The sequence below is a fragment of the Eptesicus fuscus genome, chromosome 15 (assembly GCF_027574615.1).
Source record: "Eptesicus fuscus isolate TK198812 chromosome 15, DD_ASM_mEF_20220401, whole genome shotgun sequence".
Lineage (NCBI taxonomy): Eukaryota > Metazoa > Chordata > Mammalia > Chiroptera > Vespertilionidae > Eptesicus > Eptesicus fuscus.
In genome coordinates this window covers 74,333,789-74,358,913 of record NC_072487.1, presented here as the reverse complement: position 1 = coordinate 74,358,913, position 25,125 = coordinate 74,333,789, and the positions used below count along the sequence as shown (strand labels likewise).

Here is a 25,125-nt window from a genome sequence, read left to right as displayed (position 1 = left end):
CGGAGGCGGCGGCGGCTGCAGGCTCCCAGCCGTAGGAGCCGGATCGGGGGAGGGGCCGGGCCCCGGAGCCAGCACCCGGCGGCCTGCAGCCCTAAGGGCAAGGTAACGGCCACGGGGTCCCCCGGGCGCGACCCCCTCCCGCCGGGGACTCCCGCCCCCGGCAACCCACGTTCCGCCTTGTCGACCCCCGTCCCCCTCAGACCCCGTCCCTTGGCCTGACGACATCCCCTGCCGGCCCGGGCCGCATCCTCCGCTCCCCCGCTCCTCCGCGGCCGGGCGAGGAAGCATCCCGGTGGATCCCAGAGCCCAGGGATGTTTCTGCGTCCTACCCCTTCCCCTCCTGCCTCCTTCCCTTCAGCATCGCTTCAGCATCGCAGCTACAACCACTTGCACAGGTCCATCTCGGCCAATGGTGGGAGGGCTTCTTCGTCCTCTACCCATGCTGCCAGGTCTGAGAAATGTGCCTTTAATACTGAGCTCCCTTCCTCCAGAGGGAAAATGACTCCCTGTTGAATGCCCCTACAAAATGGGGGATCATGTAGGACTGCCCCTCCTACCTGTTGGATGAGCTTAAGTTCCCCCAAAGCCGTGCTTCAAAGCTCAGGGACGGTTTGGATTCTGGATCAGCTGCTACAAGGGATGACAAGGTGCGGGGAAACCCAACCACCCAGCCGGGTGGGAAAGCGATGGGGTGGGGTTGCAAACCTGAGGAGCGAGGAGCCGGGTAGGTGAGTTGAAACTGAAACTGCTGGCCACTGGAGCTCTGTGGGTGGAATTTGACTTGGCTGCTCTTTGGCCCACGGTGTCCAGGATCTCCCGTCTTGGCCGGTGCCTGCCAGCACGTTTGGTTTTCCATCTGATTGTTCTCTTCGGGGCTCCAACTAGTTAGAATGAGCATTGAAGACAGGCTTCCTTTAGAGGAGGAGGTGGTAGCTAGGAGAGAGGGGCCTCTCTGTTTTGGTTCATTGCTTTATTCAGCAAAGAATAAACATCATATGTAGGGTGGCCCTGGAGATAAAGAAGAAAGAGCCAGGGCACACAGGCACCCTTTTATAGAGGGCGGTCAGAGAACGTGTGTAATTCGCCGATATCTGGCCAGAGACCTGAAGGGAGCCATACAGCTCTCTGAAGGTAGAGCATTCAATAGCAAGTACAAAGGTCCTACCCGATGAGGACAATAGGGCTGGAGTAGAATGGAGGAGGAGAGGGGTGGTGGATGAACTCAGAGAGGAGTGGGGGACCAGATAGTGTTGGGGAGGGTATCAGGGACTGTCTGTGTGATGCCAGGTCATGGGGTGTCTAATGGGGCACCATTTCAGAACTGTGCTAACGTGAAATGTCTGGTGCTTGGAGAAAACACAGATTTGTCTTAGACGACAAATGGCCATTGTGCTCTGGTCTTGAGTTGTAAGTACCCTTTTTTCTATCTCTGTAATGATTATTGATGGAATAAATACAAAAAGGGCAGCCATGGAGCACTGTGGTTAAATCAGGTCATGCCATTGCTTCCTGGTTGTGAGAACTTGGGCAAGGGACCCTTTTCACCCCCTTTTCCTCATCTGTACAGGGAAGATGGTAGCTTGGTCCTGGCTTTTTAAAATTACATATACATGTATATGTATACATATACACACATATGTGTGTGTGTGTATACATATACATATATATATATATATATATATATATGTATATATATTGATTTCAGAGAGGAAGGGAGAGGGAGGGAGAGATAGAAACATCGATGATGAGAGAGAATCATTGATTGACTGCCTCCTGCACGCCCCACACTGGGGATTGAGCCCACAACCCGGACAAGTGCCCTTGACTTGAATCAAACTTGGGACTCTTCAGTCCGCAGGCTGACGCGCCAACCACTGAGCCAAACCAGCCAGGGCTTGGTCCTGGCTTTTTGATGACAGTGGGAGGTGATGGGGACTTTTTAAAAGGAGCTTAGCAAAACCCCATTCTGCTACATAAAACAGGCAAAATATGGTGTTGAAATAAATATGAAGACAGGTTGGTGAGGGCAGTATACGTTGGCCTTAGATGTATGGTCAGAGCATGTGTGGCTGACCTGATGATGGAGATTGTCCATCCCAGAGGTTCCCAGCAGAGGCTGAGATTTTGCAGGTTGATCTCCTTCGACCCCCCCAAGTGTAGACCTGAGTCTGACAGGCGGAGTGGGGCATTTGGGGGAGAGGATTTGAAAATGAAAAGTCAGAGCACATAGATGCTGAAAGCCAGCATGTTGGAGCTGGATTGTCGGACTAGCGATCTAGGTCAGGGTTCAAGCCCCTGCTGTGCTTCTGGCTTGCTGTGTGAGCTTGGGCAGTTACATCCTGTCTGGACCTCAGTTTTCCTGTCTGTACACTAATTCTGACGGCTACCGGGAGGATGAAATGAAACGAGGTTCTGAAAGAATTTGTTGCACTTTAAAGCCCTCTACAAAGGTAAAGGGCCATTCTTGTTAGCATCACCAAGATTCTGCAGCTTCAGTAACTGAGCTGTTCTCGATTCCTGAAATGCAAGTTCAGAGTCTCCCCCTCGGTCATCTATTTTTGGATCACGAAGCTTCAGAAATGAGCAGATTTTCCAGCTTCAAAAATGAGCAAAAGGGTCTCTCCAAACATCATTCTTTGGAAATTGCTCCATAATTATTGGTTACTACCTACTTTAAAAAACATTTTTAAAAAATATGTTTTTATTGCTTTTAGATAGAGAGGAAGGGAGAGGGAGAGAGAGAGAAACATCGGTTGGGTGCCTCCTGCACCCCCCCTAATGGGGATCAGGTTCGCAACCCGGGCATGTGCCTTGACTGGGAATCGAACCAGTGACCTCTTGGTTCATGGATCGACACTCAACCACTGAGCCACACCAGCCAGGCAGTTGCCACCTTCTTCCCATCATTTCATGCCATGTCCTCACCAACCCTATGAGGTAGGTACATTTGCAACACACCGACAGGTAAGGACCCTGATGAATACTGAGGGTGTAAATATTGCCTGGGCACCCTGTGGAACTATGTCTCCCCCCTCCCCCACAACCAACCACACCCTCACTGTTGTCATGGAGATCTCAAGGATCACACAGGGTCCCTGCCTCAGGAAGCTTCCAGTCCTTGGCAAACAAACAATATATGTCCACAGGACGGTTCCCAGCGATGTCCGGCCATCTGTACTCGATGCTCAGTTGTAGGGAGGCAGTGAAGGCTCACGCCACAGAAGGGAGAGCTGAGGGTTGGAGAACCCGTTCGTGCCCATAGCGTGATGGTAGAGAGAGCCAGGCACTGGGGGACCTTCGGCAAGTCATTGTACTTGTTTGAACCATAGTTTTTTCATTTAGAAAAAAAAATTATTACACATCCCTCAAGTTATGAATGGCTTCAATGAGAAGATGCAGGGGAATTCCCGCTCAAACCACTGGGTCTAGAACTAATGAGTGTGTGTATACATATTGGTGTGTACATCTGCATAGTCCATGGCAAATGACTTCACCACTCAGCCTCAGCTGCCTCGTGTGGTTGGCGAATCCGCAGAGTTCTTGGAATATGGTGGTCAGTGTGGGTGTGATGGTTATGTCTCATTAGAACCCAGGTAACCCCCAAGGCCCCGCTGCCTCCAGCTAGCACCAGCGAGCGGGGATGACATTCCTCCTTCACTGCATTTCCATATCCTCCTAACATGGCCTACCCTACAGACTTAGACTCTGCAGGTCAGCCCTCTGATGCTCACCTGCACCCCTGCTCCCCAGAGCCCCCTGACACTTGCCCTGACTCCCCTCAGAGCAGCCTCCTACCCCCAAATCTTCCCTGTGATCCCTTCCCTCCTGGAAAGCTTCCAGCCTCTAAATAGGGCATTTGTTTGGGGTTCTCCACCCCCTGCTCCTGGGTGAATTTTTCACAGGTGGGCGCTGCTCCAAGGCTCGGAGCTTCTGGCCCCCCAGTCACTGTTGGCTGGGTGTCAGTGCTGGCGGGGTCCTCTGCTCCCTCCTCTGGACCTCACTTTCTCTTCCCTCCGTTTGGTGGATGGAAGACTGAATGGCTTGGTGAGAAGCACAGGCTTGGTTTAGGGTTGCGTCCATTCTTGCCAGTCACTTCAGGCAAGCCTCAGTGTCTTCACCGGAGAATGGTCACTCTGGCAAAAGCAGACCTTTATTCTGTTGGTGCCAGGCACAGGCCGGACCCTGTGGATCCAGGAGCGTGGGGCCAGGGGAGGGGTCATTAGACAAATGGTTACACAGGTGATGGATTAGCCACGAGTACAGTGTCCTCGGGAATGCTGTTTGTTGGTTTAATAGGAGACCGTATGAGATAAGCGCAGCCCCACGTCTGAAAGGCACCAGTGTGGAGGTGGCGGCTGCTGCTGCTCTCTCCTCTCCCTGCTGTGCCCCCTCCCTCCCCCCGTAGGATGTCACAGGCTCAGGATGGATCCAGTTTTAGAGAACCTGCAAGAGCAGGGATGGCAGCGTTCTCACCAGGTGCTGCTCTGGCACCATCAGTTCCCTCTGCCCCAGGGCCGGAACCCCTGGTGGCCGGTGCTGAGGAGTGAGGAGCCGGGGTGGGGCGAGGTAGCTGCCTCTGGTGGGTGCCAGGCCTGCAGCTGGATGCCGCACACGTGGCCGGGCACTCCAGCGCCAGGCTCTCAGCCTCGGTGCCAGCTTGAGGACGGCGCCTTCCTCCTCCAGCCCAGCCAGCCCCAAGCAGCGTGGTCGGCGCTGCCACAGGGGCTTAGCAAATGGTGCCCTTTGCCTGGTTTGTCTTTTGGTGGCTTTGGCGGCTGAGGAGCAGTTAGGGCAGGGCCGTGGCTGGGTGGCTGGGTGTGGCCCTGCAGAAGAGGCAGAGCTCCGTTCCAGCCACGAGGTTCCTCTGTGGCCACCGGGTGCCTAGCACTGTCCTGGGCAGGTGGGCAGGGAGGACACGAGAGCGTCCACGTGTGGCCCAGCCTGCAAGCCCTGTCCCTCCCGCAGGCAGATGCTGACACCCTCTATTTGTCAGGCCCGTGGGGTTCAGCCCTTCCTTTGTCCAGCACACAGCCGGGGAGTTGGGCTGTGGAGCCCGCGCCCCACGCCGTCTGTCTCTTCAGCCTGTGCACAGCTCTGCCTTCTTTCTGGAACGCCTTTCCCTTCTCTGCCCACCACCAGAGTTAACTGTGACTCATCCTTTGGGTGGCAGCTGCAATGTCACTTCCAAGGCAGGTCCCTGGCATAGACGCAGAGAGCCCCAGGTACCTCCCTCCCCTGAGAACACTGGTCCCAGTTACGTGGGGCGGGTTGGGGTGCCTCCTGGGTGGCTGGCTGTCCCCCTTCGGAGCCACTGTGCTTCACCAGGATAAGCCCTTGTCTGGGTTCGTTCGCCATTGGCTGCACGGAGGTCGCTCCGAGGGAGTAAGTAAAGGCCCTGGGCCAAGCCCAGGAATGCAACGCCAGGCAAGACGGTCTGGTAGCCGCTTCTGGAGCTGGCCGCCTGGCAAGGAAGCCAGGTAGTTAGCCCAGCACCAGTGCAAAGCGTGGACTATTATGGTATGGCCTTTGGGGCCACGGCAGCTACACTTGGCAGTCAGGGGGGGCTTCCTGGAGGAGATGGTGTCGACACTAAGACCTGAGGGTGCTTAGGCATCAACTAAGCAAGGAGCAGAGGTCAAAGGTGGTGGGCTGGAGTGGTCCGTGACACTTCCTGCAGGAGGGACGAGAATGTGTATTGGGGGGTGGGAGCAGTATTTGGTAGAGAGTGGAAGTTAGTTGAATTTGGGTGGTCCCAGTTGAAAGCAAACCAACTGAGCAAAGGTCTGAAGGTGACCCTTACGGCCTATCGCCAGTGCAGTGGAGGAGGCCAGGCCAGTTAGTGGGGGTCTCTGGGCCCTGGGTTGACCAGAAGGCTGGTTCTAACTCTGGAGGCCCTGAGTGATGCTTAAAGAGATCGGACTCATCGGTCTCCAGCTGGGACTGTCTCCCAGCCAGCAGTGTACCCTCTGGCTCCAGTGGCCCAGGCAAGAGAGGCTGCTGGACTCTTGAAGATCTGAAGGCAAAGGAAGGCCATGCCCAGGGCCTAGGCAGCCTGCTGGGCCTTCCCTCGAGGGTGTCCCATAGCCCGTGGGACAGCTGGCACAGGGCCTGTGGCAGGAGACTCAGGCGTGGGCAGCACGGACCCAAAGCTGGACAGGAATGGACTGCTCTACTTGGGGACGAGGGCAGGTGATGATGACTATGATAATGTCAATAATATTGAGAATGACTATGTGCCGGGAACTGTGCTAAGCCATTTCTGTGTCATTCCGTGTTATCTTCACAAAGTGCTCAGAGGGCACAGAGAGGTGGAGACACTTGCCCAAGTTCCCCTGTTCTTAAGCAGCAGGGCTGAGACTGCAAACCGAGCTCTTACAGCAAGTCCACCAGCCAGTGGTGGCACCAGAACTCAGAGCTGGCCATGGCAAAGGGCCTGGTGCTCCGTGGCCGCCACTGGATTTCCTGAGCAGCCTGCTGTGTCAGATATGGACGCCGAGACTCCAAGGAGCCAGGGGCAATGCTGGGCCTTAAATTCCAAAACCCTTCGAGAGATGATGTGATGGAGTCCAGGAGATCAGGCTCAAATCCCAGTCTGGACCAGTAGCCTCTCTCTGAGCTTGCGTTCCCTCTCTTGTAAGATGACATCATAACCACCTTTTGTTATACACTTAGTCGTGTGAAACCTGAAACTAAGCATTTTCCCGGCGTCTCATTTACTCCAGGAGCCCCGTGAAGTGGGGGTTTTATCCCCCTTTTCTACAAGTTGTGTATATATTATTGGAAATACCTTCTACTCCATGGCTTGCCCTTGCTCTTCCTTTTTAAAAAAAAAAAATATTTTTATTGATTTCAGAGAGGGAGAGATAGAAACATCAATGATGAGAGAGAATCATTGATCGGCTGCCTCCTGCACGCCCCCCAGTGGGGACCGAACCCACAACCTGGGCATGTGCCCTTGACTGGAATCAAACCCTGGGACCCTTTGGTCCATAGGCCGACGCTCTATCCACTGAGCCAAACCAGCTAGAACTCTCTCCCTTTTCTAAGAAAAAAAATGTATTGATTGATTTGAGAGAGAGAAACCTTGATTTTGTCGTTCCACTTATTTATGCATTCATTGGTTGCTGCTTGTACGTGCTCTGACCAGAGATCAAGCCTGCACCCTTGGTGTATCGGGACGACGCTCTAACCAACGGAGCCACTCTAAAGCCATAAGATATGCTCCTGTGTTTTCTTCCAGAAACCTTACATGCAGGTCTCAGGTCCGCCTCATATTAACGATTGTGTCTGTACGAACAGAAGCTTCTTCGGTGCAGATCGGCTTACCATTTTCCCCTTCTGAGTCCTGTTTAAGAAACCTTTACCTCCCTCAGTGTCATGAAGATAGTAGACTTCATTTTTTACATAACTGTTTTATGGAGCCATTATTTCTTATCGTACAATTCACCTATTTCAAGTAGATAAGTCAGTGGTTTTTAGAATATTCACAGAATTGTGCAATCTTCACCACAATCAATTTTAGAACATTGTCATCACCCCAAAAAAGAAAACCACAAACCCACTCACAGTCACTCCACATTTCCCCAACCTCCCGGCCATAGGCAACCGCTAACCTACTCCCGCCTCTGTAGGTTTCCCTGTTCCGGCTAGACGTCTTATATAAATGGAATCACAGAATCATATGTGTGCATGGTGCCTCTTGTGACTGGTTTCTTTCCTTAGTATAATGTTTTCAAGGCCCAGTGTTGTATGTATCTGTACTTCATTCCTTTTACGGCTGAATTATAGTCCATTGTATGGCTAGACCATTTTTGTTTGTCCGCTCATCAGTGGATGGACATTGTGTTTCCATTTGGGGCTATTATGAATAATACCACTATGAATTTTAACGTACAGCTTTTTAGGTGGACGTATATTTTCATTTCAATTAGGAGGAGCCTGATTCTTAGTCATATAGAATGAGATTCAGTGATAACATGTCTATAAAGCCCTGTGTTCAAACAGTGACAGCTATATACAAGTTAGATTACACAGCAGGGGCCCTGGCCAGGTAGCTCAGTTGGTTGGAGCATCATCCCCATGGACCAAGGATGCTGGTTCAATCCCTGCTCAGGAACTTACAAGAATCAACCAATGAATGCATAAATGGGCGGAGCTAAGAATTGATGTTTTTCTCTCTCTCCCCCTCCCTCCCTCCCTTCCACTCTCTCTGAAAAGCAATGGAAAAAATATCCTCAGGTGAGGATTAACAACAAGGAAAGCCCCTCTCATCCCCACCCAAGCATTGGGTTCCCAACATACACGTCTGTCCACAGACATTTGTGAAGGCATAGGAACACTTACAGAAGGCCCCTGCTCTTTGCAGGTCAAATCATACAAATCAGCAGAGAGGGGCAAAGAGGAAGTCAGGAATTCCAGGGCCTGGTCTGCTAAGCTGCCAATCTGAGTGTGGCATCTGGAGCCTCAGTTTCCCTACTCAGAGAGTAGACATAGGACAGCTGGTGGTTCTGGCCCTCGGGCTCACTTAGCTTCTTTCCCATTCTTTAGGCTGTGGCTCTGCCAATGACCCTGTGAGTGTTGAGGAGTGACTGTTGTCCCTGGAGGCCCCTGTCCTGGAGCGGCCCACCTTCCTGCCCCCAGCATGGCGTCGGACACTCCCGAGTCCCTGATGGCCCTCTGCACCGACTTCTGCCTGCGCAACCTGGATGGCACCCTGGGCTACCTGCTGGACAAGGAGTCTCTGAGGCTCCATCCAGACATCTTCCTGCCCAGCGAGATCTGTGACCGGCTCGTCAATGAGTGAGCAGGCCTGGAGCTGGGGCAGGGGCACAAGTCTTCGGATGAGCATGTGTGGAGAGATTAGGACAAGTGTGTGTGCACCATGTGGTATTGTGACCATGGATATGTGTGTGTGCACGCACATGGGTGTCCATGGGTGTAGAATACTGGTGTATCTCTAACTGTAAAGTTATGTGTGTGTGTGTGTGTGTTATGAAGGTGTGTGCACGTGAAGGAATGGGTTGGTGTACACATGGGTTTCTGCAGCACAGGGAATGTTTGAGTGTGAAACTGCAGGTGTGCATTACACCTATGAGAGGGTATAGAAGCCTGCACATAAATGAAGTTGTTTGCTGCCCTGTGTGTGTGTGTGTGCGCACACCGGAGCCTGTGAACACGTGACTATGTGTGGACATACAGGCTTACACACCAGTGCCCAAATGGATCCATGACCAGGGCTCAAATCGTTCAGAAAATCTTGACGTGGCCCCTGCAGAGGACTCCCCGCTAGTAGAGGCTCCTAGAAGCATGACCTGGGTTCAGTGACCTCTGGGATGTCGAGACGCCCCGAAGGGAACTTGCTAGACCGGACAGTTGCACATAAAGTGGGAACCTGTGTGTGAGCTGAGGACAGAACCCAACTTAATGCGGGTCAGGCAGCTCTGGGTTGATCACTTTGTAGACCAGAGTTATGGCCATTTTACAGATGAAGAAACCAAAGCCCGGAGAAGTTCAGTTACTTGCATGAAGTTGTCCGGGTAGTGACTAGCCAAGCGGGATTTAGATTCCAGAGTGTTCGACTACAAAGCCTTTCCCACCAAGACCAGGATTCTTGCATAAGCTGGTATCTCGCAGGGTTTACTGAGTGCTTGCCTGTACCCACCTGGGAACTCCACCCCCCTAGACTTAACTCCTGTGGGGAAGGGTCCCGGGAGGGGCGGCTTAGAGAAGAGGTGTGTGGACAGTATGTTGGTTATAGAAGTGCCTGTGGTTTGGGGGGAAGAGCTTGGGGTTTGCTATTGACAAGAGGCCCCTTCCTCACCAGGAAGTCTGCCTTTGGACTCCTGGTTCCTGGAAGGGGTCGGGGCTTAATCTCACCTGTAGGGTAGTCAGGACCCAACCAGATACTATGAAGAGGAGGAGGAGGAGGAGGAGACAGGGGTTGCTGCTGGGGTGGTCAGAGAAGGCTTCAGGGAGGAGGGGGCTTATGCCGGGCCTTGCAGGGGAGGGTGCCCCTCCCCTGAGCCAAGCTTTCTCCCTCCCAGGTACGTGGAGCTGGTCAACGCTGCCTGCAACTTTGAGCCACACGAGAGCTTCTTCAGCCTCTTCTCAGATCCCCGTAGCACCCGCCTCACCCGCATCCACCTCCGCGAGGACCTGGTGCAAGACCAGGACCTGGAAGCCATTCGCAAGCAGGTAAGACCTGCCTGGCCAGGCACGAGATGGGCATGGGAGGCGCCCGAGACAGACAGTGGTTGGGGCAGGCCGATCACCTGCAGGACAAGCACCCCAAGGCCCGTCCAGCACTCTTCCCCGTTGTGCAGACCCCTCCACGGCCCCCCTTAGCCCAGGGCCAGGCCTAGGGCAGGGGCCGGCAGGGTGATGCCAGAGCGGTCCCTCCCCAGGACCTGGTGGAGCTGTACCTGACCAACTGCGAGAAGCTGTCGGCCAAGAGCCTGCAGACACTGCGGAGCTTTAGCCACACCCTGGTGTCCCTGAGCCTCTTCGGCTGCGCCAACATCTTCTACGAGGAGGAGAACCCGGGGGGCTGCGAGGACGAGTGCCTCGTCAACCCCACCTGCCAGGTGCTGGTCAAGGACTTCACCTTCGAGGGCTTTAGCCGCCTTCGCTTCCTCAACTTGGGCCGCATGATTGACGGGGTCCCCGTGGAGTCCCTGCTGCGGCCGCTCAGTGCGCTGGCTGCCTTGGACCTCTCAGGCATTCAGACCAGCGACGCGGCCTTCCTGACCCAGTGGAAAGACAGCCTGGTGTCCCTTGTGCTCTACAACATGGACCTGTCGGACGACCACATTCGTGTCATCGTCCAGCTGCATAAGCTGCGGTGAGCAGCCCACCCAAAGCTCGCTGGGGTGCGGGGGTCGGCGGGGAGGTTCATATTGTCAGTCCCAGAAGGGTCATGAGCCCTGGCTAGGCAGAAGGTGGGCATGGAAGAGACGTCCCATTTCTTTAACCCCACGTGGCAGCTGGATCAGGGCTGTTCAGGGCACCTGGGTCCCAGTAGGATTTTTCCCAGAATGCCCTGCAGCATTGTAGGGATGGGCCCTCCCCTGCCATGGACTGAAGCAGCAGGGTCTACAAGACAGCCCCAACCTGTGTCCAGCTCCTGATCTGTGCCCCTCCCCCCCCATCTCTAGACACTTGGACATCTCCCGAGACCGCCTCTCCAGCTACTACAAGTTCAAGCTGACTCGCAAGGTGCTGAGCCTCTTTGTGCAGAAGCTGGGGAACCTCATGTCCCTGGACATCTCTGGACACATGATCCTGGAGAACTGCAGCATCTCCAAGATGGATGAGGAAGCAGGGCAGACCAGGTGGGGCCATGACCCTTCTGGGACTGACAACATGAACCTCCCCCCTTACCCTCCCTCCCCTCCCCCCCCCGGTTGCCGCGGGTACCACTCAACAAGCATTTCGTAAACGCCCTCTGCCAAGTGCTGTTCTGGGTGCTGGAGATAAAGAAGTGAGTGAGGCCCTGCCCTCTCCAGTCTGTGTGCCAAGCCATTATCAGCACTGGTAAGGGAGGCACGGGCTTCCCCTGAGGACCAGGAGAGAGGGACGAGGAGGCATGGCATCCAGGCTGTCTTGAAAGTTCATTGTGAGTTCAGAGGCAGGGTGTCCTAGCAGAGGGAACAGCATGTGCGGAGGCTAGAAGGGGCAAGCGCCAGGAGTGACTGGGAAATTGTGGCGCTCAGACTGGCCAGAGACAGTGCAGCGGTGGTAAGGCGAGGCTGGCGGTATCGGCCGTGTGGTAGGTGCTGCAGCAGATAGGCTGGTTCCGGGGTTGGTGGGTTGAGAGATCTGATTCAAACCCACCCAGCTGTCATTGGCCACAGGCCCTATCTGTCCCCAGCCACACTTTAGCGGGTTTGCTTGTTGGGCAGGTCCCTTCATGATGGTTGGTGGAACCTAAAGGTGACATGTCCTCACTAGAATGGCAGATAGTCTTTTCCAAAGGTGACTACAGCCATACCTCCCATCCCACATGCTCCTCTGCAGTGTGACCTTGCTACCCTTCCATCAAGAGGTAGGGTCTATGTCCCCTGCCCTAAAAAAGCAAAAAGCTGAGCTGGAGTCTAGAAGAGGATCCCTAGTAAACCCCCAAGCCCCCCAGGGAGCGGCCCACCTTCCTGCTGAACCTGGGGCGGCCCCAGGCCTCGGGCCACTGACCCAGCACCTCTCCCCAGCACCGAGCCTTCCAAGAGCAGCATCATGCCTTTCCGGGCTCTGAAGAGGCCGCTGCAGTTCCTCGGGCTCTTCGAGACCTCCCTGTGCCGCCTCACGCACATTCCGGCCTACAAGGTGGGAGTGGGGGAGGGAGGAGCAGGGAGCCCTGGGAGAAAGGAGGGGTGGGCTCGGGGCCCCACAGTGTCTGACCTGGGCTAGAGGCGGAGCCAAGATCTGGGGCTCCCCCATGTGGCCTCTTCCCGGTGGTCTGAGCGTGTTCCTCCCCAGGTGAGTGGTGACAAGAACGAGGAGCAGGTGCTGAACGCCATCGAGGCCTACACGGAGCACAGGCCCGAGATCACCTCCCGGGCCATCAACTTGCTCTTTGACATCGCGCGCATCGAGCGTTGCAACCAGCTCCTGCGGGCTCTGAAGGTCAGCCGCGCCCCAGAAGCAGTGGGGCCTCGGGCTCCCACCGTCCCCACCTGGAGGATCCTGGCCTCAGCCGTGTACCCAGGGCCCCTGTCCCTCCTCTACGTCACCCGATCCCCGGGACACCGCAGTCCTACCCCCAGCCCACCCCGCAGTGCCTCACCTGGCCCAGCACTGGCCTTGTCCCAGGACCGTGGCCCTGCCCCACCTTCTGCTCCCCAACCTTGGACCTGTGCGGGCCCCCTCGGAGAGCCCTAGGCCTGTCCCTGCATAGCTTTCACAGGACTTGCCAACCTGGGCCCCGTACCCTGTCTTCCTGTAGCTGGTCATCACAGCCCTCAAGTGCCACAAGTATGACAAGAACATTCAAGTGACAGGCAGCGCCGCCCTCTTCTACCTGACGAATTCCGAGTACCGCTCCGAGCAGAGTGTCAAGCTGCGCCGCCAGGTCATCCAGGTGGTGCTCAATGGCATGGAATCCTACCAGGAGGTGACGGTGAGCCCCCTGCCGCGGTCCTGCATGCTCTGACCCAGCCCCCTCTCCTGCTCCCCCTGCGGCCCAGCCCCCAGCCTGCTCGGAGGTCCCTTGATGCTATGCTTGCTCCCACCCTTTCTCGCCTGGCTCTGCACTGCCCTTGTCCCCACACCCCTCCCTACAGCATCACCCCTCCCCTACAGCAACACCCCTCCCCTATAGCATCACCCCTCCCCTACAGCATCACCCCTCCCCTACAGCATCACCCCCCCCTACAGCATCACCCCTTCCCTACAGCATCACCCCCAGAATCTGGGACCTGGCATCCAAGGCCCACTAACCCGCTCCATGCCACTGTCACCCTCCACCCAGGACCCTGCTCCTGCCCCTGGGCCTCTGCTCATACTGACTCCTCTGCCCTCTGCCCAGTAACATTCTGCTGGGGGCTTTTTTCAGTAACTGCTTTTCTTATAAAAATAATAAAGATTTTTATTATAGAAAAGTTATAATTATAGACATAAAGGAAAAACCCACCGCCCAGAGCTAGCCCGTTAGCACTGCCGCCGCCGCTCTGGGTTTCAGCCTGTGGGGCTTTATTGAGTGAAGGGGCTCACTCTGCATCATGCTGGTGTAACGTGACTTCTGTTTCAACAGTCTCGTGGTTGTGGGCCTCTCCCATACCAACCAACGTTTTGCAACAAAATTTTTAAAATAATGTTTGTTTTCTGATTACAAAAGCAAGACACTGAATGCTTAGAAAACAAATTCAAGTAAAAAGAAAGTGTAGTAACTAGAAAGTAAAAGTTGCTCACAACCCCAGCTCTCCTCCCCAGACAGCGGGTTCTAACATGCGTTTCACAGTCGTTGGTGTCGGCCTAGTGTCAGCGTCCTCAGCCAGGAGAGGCTGCTCTGGTGCTGGCTGACCGCTCAGAGGCCGTGGCCAGCCAGCCCCACCCCCGAGGGGCCAGAGGGGACGCCCCGAGTGTCGGCTGCGGTTGTGGACTCAGCCCCGTGGTGGAACATTTAGGTTGCTGTTTTATTGCTCTTCAGTGAGGCTCTGCTGGCTCTGCGTGACTGATTACCCGTGTGCTGCATGTCTGAAGCAGAATTGTGGGGCAGCGGGATGTGCATTTGGAAGCATTGGGTGTGTGTTCTCCAGTTGCCCTCCAGAAAGGCTGTGGTGGGGATGCGGCCCCCGCAGGGATGGGAAGGCCTCTTTCCCACAGCCTGCCAGCTCCAGGGCAATTGTTTCCACACGGAGACCAATTTTACACTCAAGTAAAAGGGGCATCTTTTTTAATGAAAAATAATGCTACTTGAAGACTCTCAAATGAATCAATAAACTCTGTCAAAGAAATGGAAATTAGAATAACAAGATATCACATTTCATCTCAACGTTGACGACACCCCACATTGACAACGGGGAGGGGACGAGCGCTCGCACTCTCCACGGTGAGCTGTGAGTCGAACAGCTCTTTAGAGGGCGGCTGTCGGACCTGCCAGAACTAGACGTGCCCTTATGTCGGCCTCGGTGTCCCACAGTCAGAAATCTTGGAGGGAAGGATATGCATACAGCCACCTTTTTTTTTTTTTTTTAGAGAGAGAGAGAAATATCTATCCGTTTTTCTATCTATTTATGCACTCATTGGTTGCTTCTTGTATGTGCCCTGACCAGGAATCAAACCCACAACATTGGTGTATCGGGATGATGCTCTAACCAACTGAACTACCCAGCCAGAGCCTATATCCACACTTTTTGGTTAAGTAGAGGTTCATGGAAGCTAAAACGTTTTAGTAATAGGGGTCTGGAAAAGTAACACACGACCCATCCCCCCTGTGGGATAGTAGGATAACTCTGCACATTGGAAGGTGCTCCCTGCAGATGGGTGAGTGAGGAGAAGTTTGGGACCAATATGTATAATGTCTTTCCTGCCTCTCCTCTCCCCCAGGTATATATTTGTATTTATATAGTAGAAAAAAATCTAGAAGAATGTACACCAAACTTTTTTTCTTAATATATTTTTATTGATTTCAGAGAGGAAGGGTGAGAGAGAGATAGAAACATCAGTGATGAGAGAATCATTGATCAGCTGCCTCCTGCACGCCCCACACTGGGGACCAAGCCTGCAACCTGGGCATGTGTCCTGACTGGGAATCAAACCATGACCTCCTGGTTCATAGGTCTATGCTCAACCACTGAGCCACCGGCTGGGCTAAACACCTTCAATTTTAAGAACTGTGTGCTCCCTCTTGGTCCAGAGACCCCGCGTAGAGCCAGCAAAAATGGCCTTGGACCACAGCCTGCCAGACACAGGTGTCGCTTTACAGTCCTGCTCCCCACAGGCCCCCGGGCTCCCACATGGCAGAAAGAGGAAGGCCTGTGCACCCAGCTTTTAACAGTGATTACTCTGGGGAATGAAGTGGGGGACTAACTTTCTGCTCAGATAGTATTATTTGAACTTTTTTCAGGAAATAATGCTTTTATAAAAACTTAAAATACTTTTTTTCTCAAATTAAAAAATATATGTATATTGTGTGGGGGGAGACCAAGAGTTAACCACGGGTGACATCTTTTCATTTACCTAATTAATAAAGTATGTGAACTTCCAGTATCTAATGAGAAGATTAAGGAAATTAAATTACAAGGAAAATGCGCTGAGAACACTGAAGATAAAGCCTGCAGACAACGCAAAGAGAAATGAGGGTGTGGAGCCTCGAGGGCTCTCCTGCACTGCTGGCGGGAGTGTGAACTGGCACAGCCGCTGGGAAAGCAGTCTGGTGTTACCCGGTGAAGTTAAAGACACACACACCTGTGACCCAGAAGCGTCACCCCACACGTGTGTGCCCAGTGGGGCCCATGTGCATGGACACCCGGATGCACGTACAAGATATTGTTTGAAGTAGTCAAAACGTTGAAGCCCACCAGCATAGAGTGGATGAGTGAATTGGAATACTATACTGCAACGAAAAAGGAATGCCTTTCAGCTACTTAAAACAACATGCTTGATCTTGCAAACCTGTGGTTGAACTAAAAGAAGCAAGATGCTAGGAAATCTGTCAAATGGAAAAGCAGGGGTTGTGGGCGTCTCTAGTGGGAAGAGGAGCTTACGATCTGAAAGGGACATACGGAGGCTTCCGGGTGCTGGCAATGTTCTATTTCCTGACCCAGGAGGTGGCCACATGGTTGTTGAAATGCCTGTCTACTTTATGATTATTTGTAAATTGTTCATCTGTTATTGTATGCACGCTTCTCTGTGAATATTGGGTTTCACAATTGTTAGACGTGTCTTAAGGAAGCCTTGTCGTCTCCTCTTCAGAAAGCCTTCCTGGACCACCACAGCTCCGGAGGGTCCCTCACCTCTAGAGAGCCTCCCAGTTCAGCTCGAGAGTCTGCCCCTGACTGTGCCCCCTTGTCTCTGCCCGGCCCAGGTCCAGCGGAACTGCTGCCTGACCCTCTGCAACTTCAGCATCCCCGAGGAGCTGGAGTTCCAGTACCGCCGGGTCAACGAGCTCCTGCTCAGCATCCTCAACCCCACTCGGCAGGACGAGTCGATCCAGCGCATCGCCGTGCACCTGTGCAACGCCCTGGTCTGCCAGGTGGACAATGACCACAAGGAGGCCGTGGGCAAGATGGGCTTCGTTGTGGTGCGTGCAGGCGGGCTTCCCCCCCCCCCCCTTCATCCGTAGCCCCACTGCCGCGTGAAGGAGTCTGGCTAGCCGCTACCAAAGGAAGAATTTCCTGTCGGAGCATGTTGCTTACGACCCCATACATGTCCTCCACCTAGAACATTCTCTCATCCCCCTTAGCCCCCTCTTCGCCCATTGGTCACTCCTGCCTCCTCAGACCAGGTGCCTGGATGTGTCTTCCCGACTGCCAGTGAGCTCCGTGGGGAAAACCGCCGTGCTCGCTCCTCCCATCATTACGTCCAGCACTTTCTAGCATAAGGCCCAGTGCACAGTAGGGAGAGAGGAACTATTTGCTGAAGAGGGGAAGGAAAGAATGGGGAAGGAACATCCAGTCTCCTTCATATTCTCACCGGGGAGGCTGAATCCCCAGAGAAGGAGGCGGTGCCCAAAGCCACTCAGGGAGTCAGGGTTGAGCCAGGACTAGCACCCAGGCCTCCTGATGCCAAGTACCAAGTCTGTGGGTTGCCCTTCTTCCAACAGCCTCCCAGCAGAGGGGCAGATTGGGTCTGTCAGGATGTGTTAGCCAGGAATAGAACTGCTGTCAATCCTGGGGGTGACGAGGGGATGGGAGCTCTTGAGGCCTGGCCCCTGCAAGTTCTCTTCTCTGCCCACAGACCATGCTGAAGCTCATCCAGAAGAAGCTGCTAGACAAGATAGTAAGTGGAGTCTTCCTGGAGCCCCTCATGGGACTGGTTTGCCCCGGGGGTGCCCATGTTTTGTCAGGGGAGTCCTCCCTGGGTGCCAGGAGCCGCCCAACCGGCGAGCTGTGCTGAGCCCCCCCTCCCCCCCCCCCCCCCCCCCGCCCGCCGCAGTGTGACCAGGTCATGGAGTTCTCCTGGAGCGCTCTCTGGAACATCACGGACGAGACGCCCGACAACTGCGAGATGTTCCTCAACTTCAACGGCATGAGGCTCTTCCTGGACTGCCTGAAGGTAGCGTCTCCGCCGCAGCCTCCGGTCACACCCCGCCCTCTGGGGTTCCCACCGGAGGCCAGCAGGGGCCAAGCACAGGCCCACCAGCCCAGGGTTTGCTGCCAACAGATGCTCCAGAGGCCTTCCCTGACGCAGTATTTTTTTCATTTTCATTTTCATTTTTTGTTAATCCTCACATGAGGGTAATTTTTTTCCATTGTTTTTCAGAGAGTGTAGAAGGAAGGGGGAGAGAGAAAAGCAGCAATGTGAGAGAGACACGTCAATTGGTTGCCTCCTGCACGTGCCCCGACAAAGGGTGGGGAGTAAACTGCACCCCAGGTACGTGCCCTTGATTGGAAATCGAATCAGAGACCCTTTGGTGCTCAGGCCAACGCTCTAACCATTGAGCACCACTGGCCAGAACTAAACTAGTATTTTGAGCTTTGGTAAACAGCACCAAGTTTGTCCCATTCACAATTTTAGGTCCCATCTCCACTCAGCCTTTGACTTTTGTGGCAAGGCGCCCCCACCATGTCAATCCCTCATGGTGTGTACCCAGCACTGCCCTGGGAGCACTAGAAGGTAGGAGGGCAGCATATTGCACCCCCTCTTTGTCTAGTCGCAGTGGCCAGACAGACGCTCATAAAGCGTCTAGGTTAAGAAGACCAGACTAATAAAGTACTAATTGGTGTGGCCCCGATGGCTCTCATTTGGCCAGGAATTCCCCGAGAAGCAGGAACTACATCGGAACATGCTGGGACTCTTGGGAAATGTGGCGGAGGTGAGGGAGCTGCGGCCCCAGCTAATGACTTCCCAGTTCATCAGTGTCTTCAGGTTGGTACTTCTCTCCTTTGCCTTTTTGCCTTGGCTGCCAGGATGCTCAGAGTTCTAGTCTGTGCTTAGTAGCAGCAATTGCTCTTAGCCTAGGTGTTTGTTATAAGTATTACCTTCCCTCTATAGTGTGGTTTCTGATTCTTTCAGCCTCCAAAAATGGTCCTCTCGTGGCTATGTCTTACATTAGCGCCCTCAGATCCCTTTTAGAAGCCCTCTGGGTGTGGACAATAAGTGACAAAGAAATCAGTAGTTCCTCTGGCATGTGGTTTGTAAGTTGGGGTCCAGCAGCTGGTATCTGAAGAGGGACTTGGGGGGAATTGGACTCCATTTCTCTCCCTTCTTGGCAGCAATCTGCTGGAGAGCAAGGCCGATGGGATTGAGGTTTCCTACAATGCCTGCGGCGTCCTGTCCCACATCATGTTTGATGGGCCCGAGGCCTGGGGCATCTGCGAACCCCAGCGGGAGGAGGTGGAGGAGCGCATGTGGGCAGCCATCCAGAGCTGGGACATCAACTCCCGGAGAAATATCAATTACAGGTGCGGAGGCGGGTGGGGTGCTGGGACAGGAAGCTCTTTCCCTGCACCTGGTCGGAGCCTCTGGCCTTCCTTCTAGTCCTCTGTCGGGTCTTTCTTACTGAGGCAGAGTCCCCAGGCAGCAGAGCAGAAAGGCACGTGCCCCCGCCTGCAGCTCGGTGTCCGAGTCTCCCTCCCCGCAGCTGTTCCGTGCAGATTTCATCCCTTTCAGTGCAGCTGGCTCAAGGCGCACTGTCTGTGACTCAGTTTTCAGCCACAGGTCGGGGTCTCCCTCAACGTGTTATGACTGGTTCCCTTCCTTCCTTCCTTCCTTCCTTTTTTCCTCCCTCCCTCCCTCCCTCCCTATCTTGGTGGGGATGACTCGGTCACTTTCTGTGGCGGTGGCCCATGTGATTGGCACCGAAGTTGAAAGCCCACATTGGGAGGAAGGGGCTCACGCTGTGGCTTTGGTGACGCTCCAGTTACGGTGTTCCCGGGAGAGATGAAGTGGGATCACTGCCCCAGGGGGTTTGCAAATACATTTTGGGGGCTTTTGGACATGCGTGCTGATGGCCCAGGGAAGGTCATTGTCAGAAGTGCGGTCACACCTTCAGCCTCCCAGGGCACACCCCCTCTTCCCAGGGCACAGCCACTCCTTGCTGAGGCCCCCATTTCTGCACCACCTCGTCTGTGTCCCTCTTACCTCCCTTACGTGTCCGGGCCCTTGACCTCTCGCACAAGGGAGCGGCCTTGCGGAGCCTGAAGTGGGTTGAGGGCCAGATGCCCCATCCCCTGCGCCCTGCTGGCCTGCTCACAGTTTGCCTACAGGACCCCTCAGGGAGGAGAAATTTCAAGATGCACTCCCCCAGCCCCGGCCCCGGAGTGACCTTGATTTGTCTCCCTACAGGTCGTTTGAGCCAATTCTTCGCCTCCTTCCCCAGGGCATTTCCCCCGTCAGCCAGCACTGGGCCACCTGGGCCCTGTACAACCTTGTGTCTGTCTACCGTGAGTACCCACTGGCCTTGGTCAGACCTGGGACACCCCAGCTGAGGGCAGCCTTGCCCTCTGGAAGCTCATAGTCCAGCCTTGCCCTCCCCTCCGGAAGCTTAGAACCCAGCCTTGCCCTCGGAGCACTAATGGAGAGCTAACATCAGTGTCTGTGCCTCGGAGCACAGCCCTCGCTCTCCAGAATTTGTAGGGCGCACAGCATAGTGGCTGGCCCGGCCCTATCACCAGAACAGGCCTGGGACGGCCACCCAGAGTTCCCAGACAGCTCTCTTAGTGTCTCCTGCTTCCATATGAATGGTCAGAAAGGCAGAGTGGGACCCACCCAAACAAAGAATCCTGGAGAACCGGAAAGAACCTTAAAACAGCGCTAACTTGCTTCCTCAAAGAGAGCCCCAGCCTCCCTCCCATAGAAAAGCCTGAGCTGTCCTCGGCTCGGCGATTTTGGGGGACATGAGAAAGAGGGTGCCGCACTAAGACTGTGATGGCAGACCAGGTGTGACCCCAAGTTCCCTCCCTTACTGGTTATGTGACCTGATGTGGGTTCTTTAACCTCCTCTGTGAAATGGGGATAATGATGTCACCTACCTCGTAAGATTGATCTGGAAAGAGAATGAACAGAAAGTGCTGAGCCCGGGGCCTGCGCACTGCTCACTCCTGTTAACCTGCACCATGGACAGGCATTCCGGCTGGGGGTGGGGAGCAAGGGGGGGCAGACAACCTGGGTTTGAAAACTGGCTCTACCACTTGCTGTGTTATTTTAAGCAGGTTTCTCGACCTCTCTGTGCCTTAACTGTCTCATCTTTAAGATGGGATAGTATTAATAGCACTTACCTCATAGGATTGCTGTGGAAAGACATGTTAAAGCGCTTAGAACATACCGACTGTTCACTAAACAGTAGCCTCTTTTATTATCAGCTGAGGTTAGTCTTACTAAAAAGTAGCACCTTACCTCAAAGAGGCAGCGTAGCAGAGGAAAGAGCCCTGAACTGGGACTCCCTCGGACAGCTCTGGAGTGACCGTGGGTGAATGACTTCATCTCTCTGAACCCCAGTTCTTTCATCTGTAAAATGGAGACAATAAGATAGTTCCTGCCACACAGAGCTGCTGCAGGCCCATTGGAACCCCGTGTTCTCCACGGAGTGTAAGCCCTGGATCCAGGCCCTGGAATGCTCTTGGTTGGAGTGAACCAGAAACCCCCCCAATGGAAAGGCCTGGTGTTCCCGCCTGCTGACCCCCTGAGTCACCTGGTGGTCTTTTGTTATAAACAAACACATACAGGCTCCTGGATCTGTTGAATCAGAATGCCCAAGGGCAAAGCTTAGGAATCTTATTTTTATAAAACTTCCCAGAGAACGGAAGCCACCAGTTTAGGTGATACTTTCCAGAGTGAGCTGGGGCGGGGGGTCGGGGGAGACAGGGGGGAGGATACTGCTTCGTACCACGGTTGGGAGGAGCTTTTCCAAGGATTCACCCCTTGCTCTCCCCCCCCCCCAGCCCCCCCGCCCCCAGGTCAACTCGGGCTGGGCAGACATGGCTCTTCCCAGATTAGAGCAGGGCCCTCGTCCCACCCCTCTGAGAGGCAGTCCTCACAGCAAGGGAGGGGTTTCTGGGCCACAGGCTGAGCGAAGACCCACCCTGATCCCCTGCTGTCTGCCCCTACCTCCCCACAGCGGATAAGTACTGCCCCCTGCTGATCAAAGAAGGTGGGATGCCCCTTCTGAAGGACATGATAAAGATGGCCACGGCGCGGCAGGAAACCAAGGAGATGGCCCGGTAAGAGACAGGCAGTGTTTCTGCCGGAGCCTTGATTTGGGGGGCTGAGGGCCACTGCAGGCGGTCAGGAGAGGAGTTGAGCGTGGAGGTGGACGGCATATTGATGTCCAGCTGGGGCCTCCCTGAGTGTCATTTCAGCCACAGTGTGGCCATCAGCAAGTCAAATCAGAGTCTTCCATTATTTCTGGCTAAAACATTCCAGCAGAAGGGAGGGAGCAGGGTGGTCACGCACATGCTAGAGGTGAGGCAGGGAGAGTGCGAATGTGTGTCTGAGTGCGAGGTCCCTGCAGAGTCAGGCCCTGCCCTGCTGTGGGCTTTTCGCTGCGGAGTCTAAGACGCACTGGTCCTGACCTCACAGTGACCCGCACGCAAGAGCCTCGTGGATCTGCCTGTGTCAGCATCACGACCTTGCTTCCTCTAGGACCCATTCTAGGAGGGAGTGTGCTTAGGTTTGCCCCAGTTCCTGACACGGTGCAGAATGCAGGGTCATGGAGAGGGGCCTGGAGCTCCGAGTCTCGCAAGACACAACTGGGCTGGGGAGTGTTGGCTGTTTCTGCAGTTCTTTTTGGCAAAAGGCACAGCTTAAACATTAATTGACAGATTTATCTGATTTAAGAATAGGAAAATAAGTGGTTCTCACATTTAATCTCCCTAAAGAATCATCTGGAAAGATTGTTTGCAATGTACAGGCCCCAACCTCGATGTTCTCTCCTGGTGGGTGTGGGAGGTGGGCCTGGGGACATTCGCTGTCAATGGGGTCCCAGGAGGTCTGAGAAGCACTGGGTAAGACTGGCCCATAACCTACCCGCGTCACTGGACGTCTCTGTAAGACCTGAGGCGTGTATCTGAGCTGCTGTGTGACAGCAGCTGTGACTGACACGGAAAGGGCCTTAGGAGGAGTCACTCCGCCTCGTCCCAGCTCCTGTCCACGCTGGGCAGCCCTTACTTCTAAAGCGCTCCGGACGCTCCTTAGCTCAGAGGCTGCAGTGAACAGCACCGCCACCCACCCAACCCCCAGCCAACACCAGAGGCTGTGTCGCATGGGAAGGCCATCGGGTCCAGGTGGCACCTGAGCGTGGTGGGGCAGCAGGTCCCAAGGGCCAGACCGCAGTGGGTGAAGGACTCGAGGTCTGAGCACGAATGGCTGTTCCAGATGCGGCAGATGTCGGCCCTGGGAGTCTGGTGTGCCGTCTGGGGGCCATTAGACTTTGGGGAAGGAAAGGCCTGAGTGTGCAGGGAGAAGGGGAGAAGAAAGGCAGGCTGAAGGAAGGATCGGGGGTTTGGAGGTCAGGCTTGAGCTGATTCAGGGGAGCCCCTGAGGCCGAGGGGGGGCAGGGCCTAGGGAGGAAGGCAGGGAAGACGGTACTGATGGCCACAGGTACCGTTTCCTGGGTGCTCTGCACAGGCCGGCCACTTGGCCAACCACACACCACCCAGTCAGCATCATTGTTAACGTCTGCTAACACAGACCCAGCAGCCTGATCGGCGGGGAGGGACCTGGCCCACCGGCCCAAGCCCGCCTTCCAATGCTCTCCCGTTGTCTCCAGAAAGGTGATCGAGCACTGCAGTAACTTTAAGGAGGAGAACATGGACACGTCCAGATAGAGGCCTTGTCCCATGGCCGCCACTGCTCTGGACACAGGCCGGCAGGCAGCGCTCAGCCCAGCCGGCGCCCCGCCGGGAGCCTCCCACTGGATGAAGGGACACGAGGACTTTTGCACAACTGACGCTTTTCCTTACATTAGTGAGATATATATATTATATATATATATTATTTTTTTTTGTTAGGAAGTGTGAAGTTTTGTGTATATGATTTCTGTACAAAAACAAAAGAAATACTCCCTGAGTCCTTGTAGCTTCCTTGGCCATTCTCAAGCCCTAACTCAGCCTTCATCGCTGCCACACTCCCCCTCCCCCCAACTCAGTGCCCCCAACATTGCGAGTGTGCGGTCCTCCCCCAGTGATCTCAGACCCTGGCCTCGCTTCCTGTTAGGAGAGGCAGCAGGCTTTTAACAACCCCCTCCCGCGCCTCGCCCACCCACCAGAGCCTGAGAACCGCGTCTGGGTTCCTGAGGGCCGCTGATGGAGTTTAGGGATTAAAACCCACTGAGCCCCCCGAATGCCTTGGTGCTCCCAGCTGTGGGCCATCTGGGGCAAAGAAGTGAGCTGTGCCTAGGCCCAGGCCCAGGCCGCCCCAGCCCCGGAGGCCCCTCGAGGAGCGGGGCTCCCCGTGGCCCTGCTGCTCTCTGGCCGGGCCTGCCTGAGGCCAAGCTGCTACGGAGGCTGCTTGTCTCCACCAGGTCCCAGGCAGTTGAAGGCCCCAGTCCAGGGCGGGTCCACTGCCCATTCTGCCAAACATATCCAGAACCTGCCCCAGGCCTGGGAGCCAGCACCTTCTGGGACCAGGGGCTCGCTCCCTCTCTGGCCCTTCGTCTGCCCACAGCACCCACGGTGCCCAGGCACCCCACCAGCAGAACTGAGCCTGCTTCATGCCCCCTGCCTGCCCACTGCGCACAGGACCCCCCCTCCTCAGGCAGGCGCCCCCACGCGGCGGCAGGCAGATGCCTCCGGACCAGCAGTCGGCACAGCCCCCAGCGGAGACCCTCCTGTGCTGCCCTGCGGCTTTACCTTGGAAAACTCGGGGCTGAGTTTCAGAGTGTGAGCCCCAAATGTATCAGAATCTCTTGTGCTCCCTCAACGTGACTCCGAATTGCTTCTCTCGTGGGACAGATGGGGTGAGGAGGCTCCTCCGAACCAGGGGCCTGGAGCAGGGCTGACTCTGCAGGCAGCCCTGGGGGCGTGGCTTTTCTTCCCTCCTCCTTCCCGGCCTGTTGCTGGACTCCCCTAGCACTTCTGCAAGGAGCAGCCCACCCACCGGAGAGGCACCTGGCCTTCTCCTCCTGGAGTCTCCCTCCCAGCCCTGGGCAGGGGCAGCTGCCCTGCATTCCCAGCTCGGCGGACGGACGGCCCGCAGCTGGCACTCCCTTCCATGTCCAGGTGGCCTGAGCCAGCCCCCTGGGCAGAGCTCACATGCATTGCTTTACCACCTGGGCCCTGGGTAAATGTCTGTACTTTGGGGTGTCACAGAAATACATTTTTGTGAAAAGTGGAGAAGAGCAGAGTGTCTTTTTTTGTGTGGAAGGGGTGGGGTCAGGAGAGGGGCCACGTTCTCTCTGCTCCCCTGCGCCCAGACTCGGGGTACAGCTGGCAACCAGCACGGCCCTGCCCAGGGCGGCTCGGTCTGATGGTAGAGACCAACGTTAGGCACGAAGTTCTGACCCCGTGTGTGATGGGCAGAGAAGGGAGCCCA

The 25,125-nt window shown here is 55.1% G+C and overlaps 1 protein-coding gene across 2 annotated transcripts; it reads left to right on the top strand.

Moving 5' to 3' along the window:
• On the top strand, nt 1-23,661 carry ZER1 (zyg-11 related cell cycle regulator). 2 transcript variants are annotated; one of them, XM_054727159.1, is made up of 16 exons: nt 1-102; nt 8,548-8,799; nt 10,044-10,194; nt 10,404-10,840; nt 11,154-11,330; nt 12,204-12,318; nt 12,472-12,618; nt 12,938-13,105; nt 16,520-16,735; nt 17,392-17,433; nt 17,590-17,709; nt 18,407-18,522; nt 18,870-19,058; nt 19,942-20,039; nt 21,713-21,815; nt 23,363-23,661. In XM_054727159.1, the coding sequence occupies exons 2-16, from the start codon at nt 8,642-8,644 to the stop codon at nt 23,418-23,420; spliced, it is 2,295 nt and encodes a 764-aa protein (XP_054583134.1). In that variant the 5' UTR covers nt 1-102; nt 8,548-8,641; the 3' UTR covers nt 23,421-23,661. The 2 variants fall into 2 exon arrangements, with proteins under 2 accessions (XP_054583134.1, XP_008150770.1); XM_008152548.3 differs by having other exon boundaries at nt 12,938-13,111.
• Nucleotides 23,662-25,125: the final 1,464 nt, after the last annotated feature.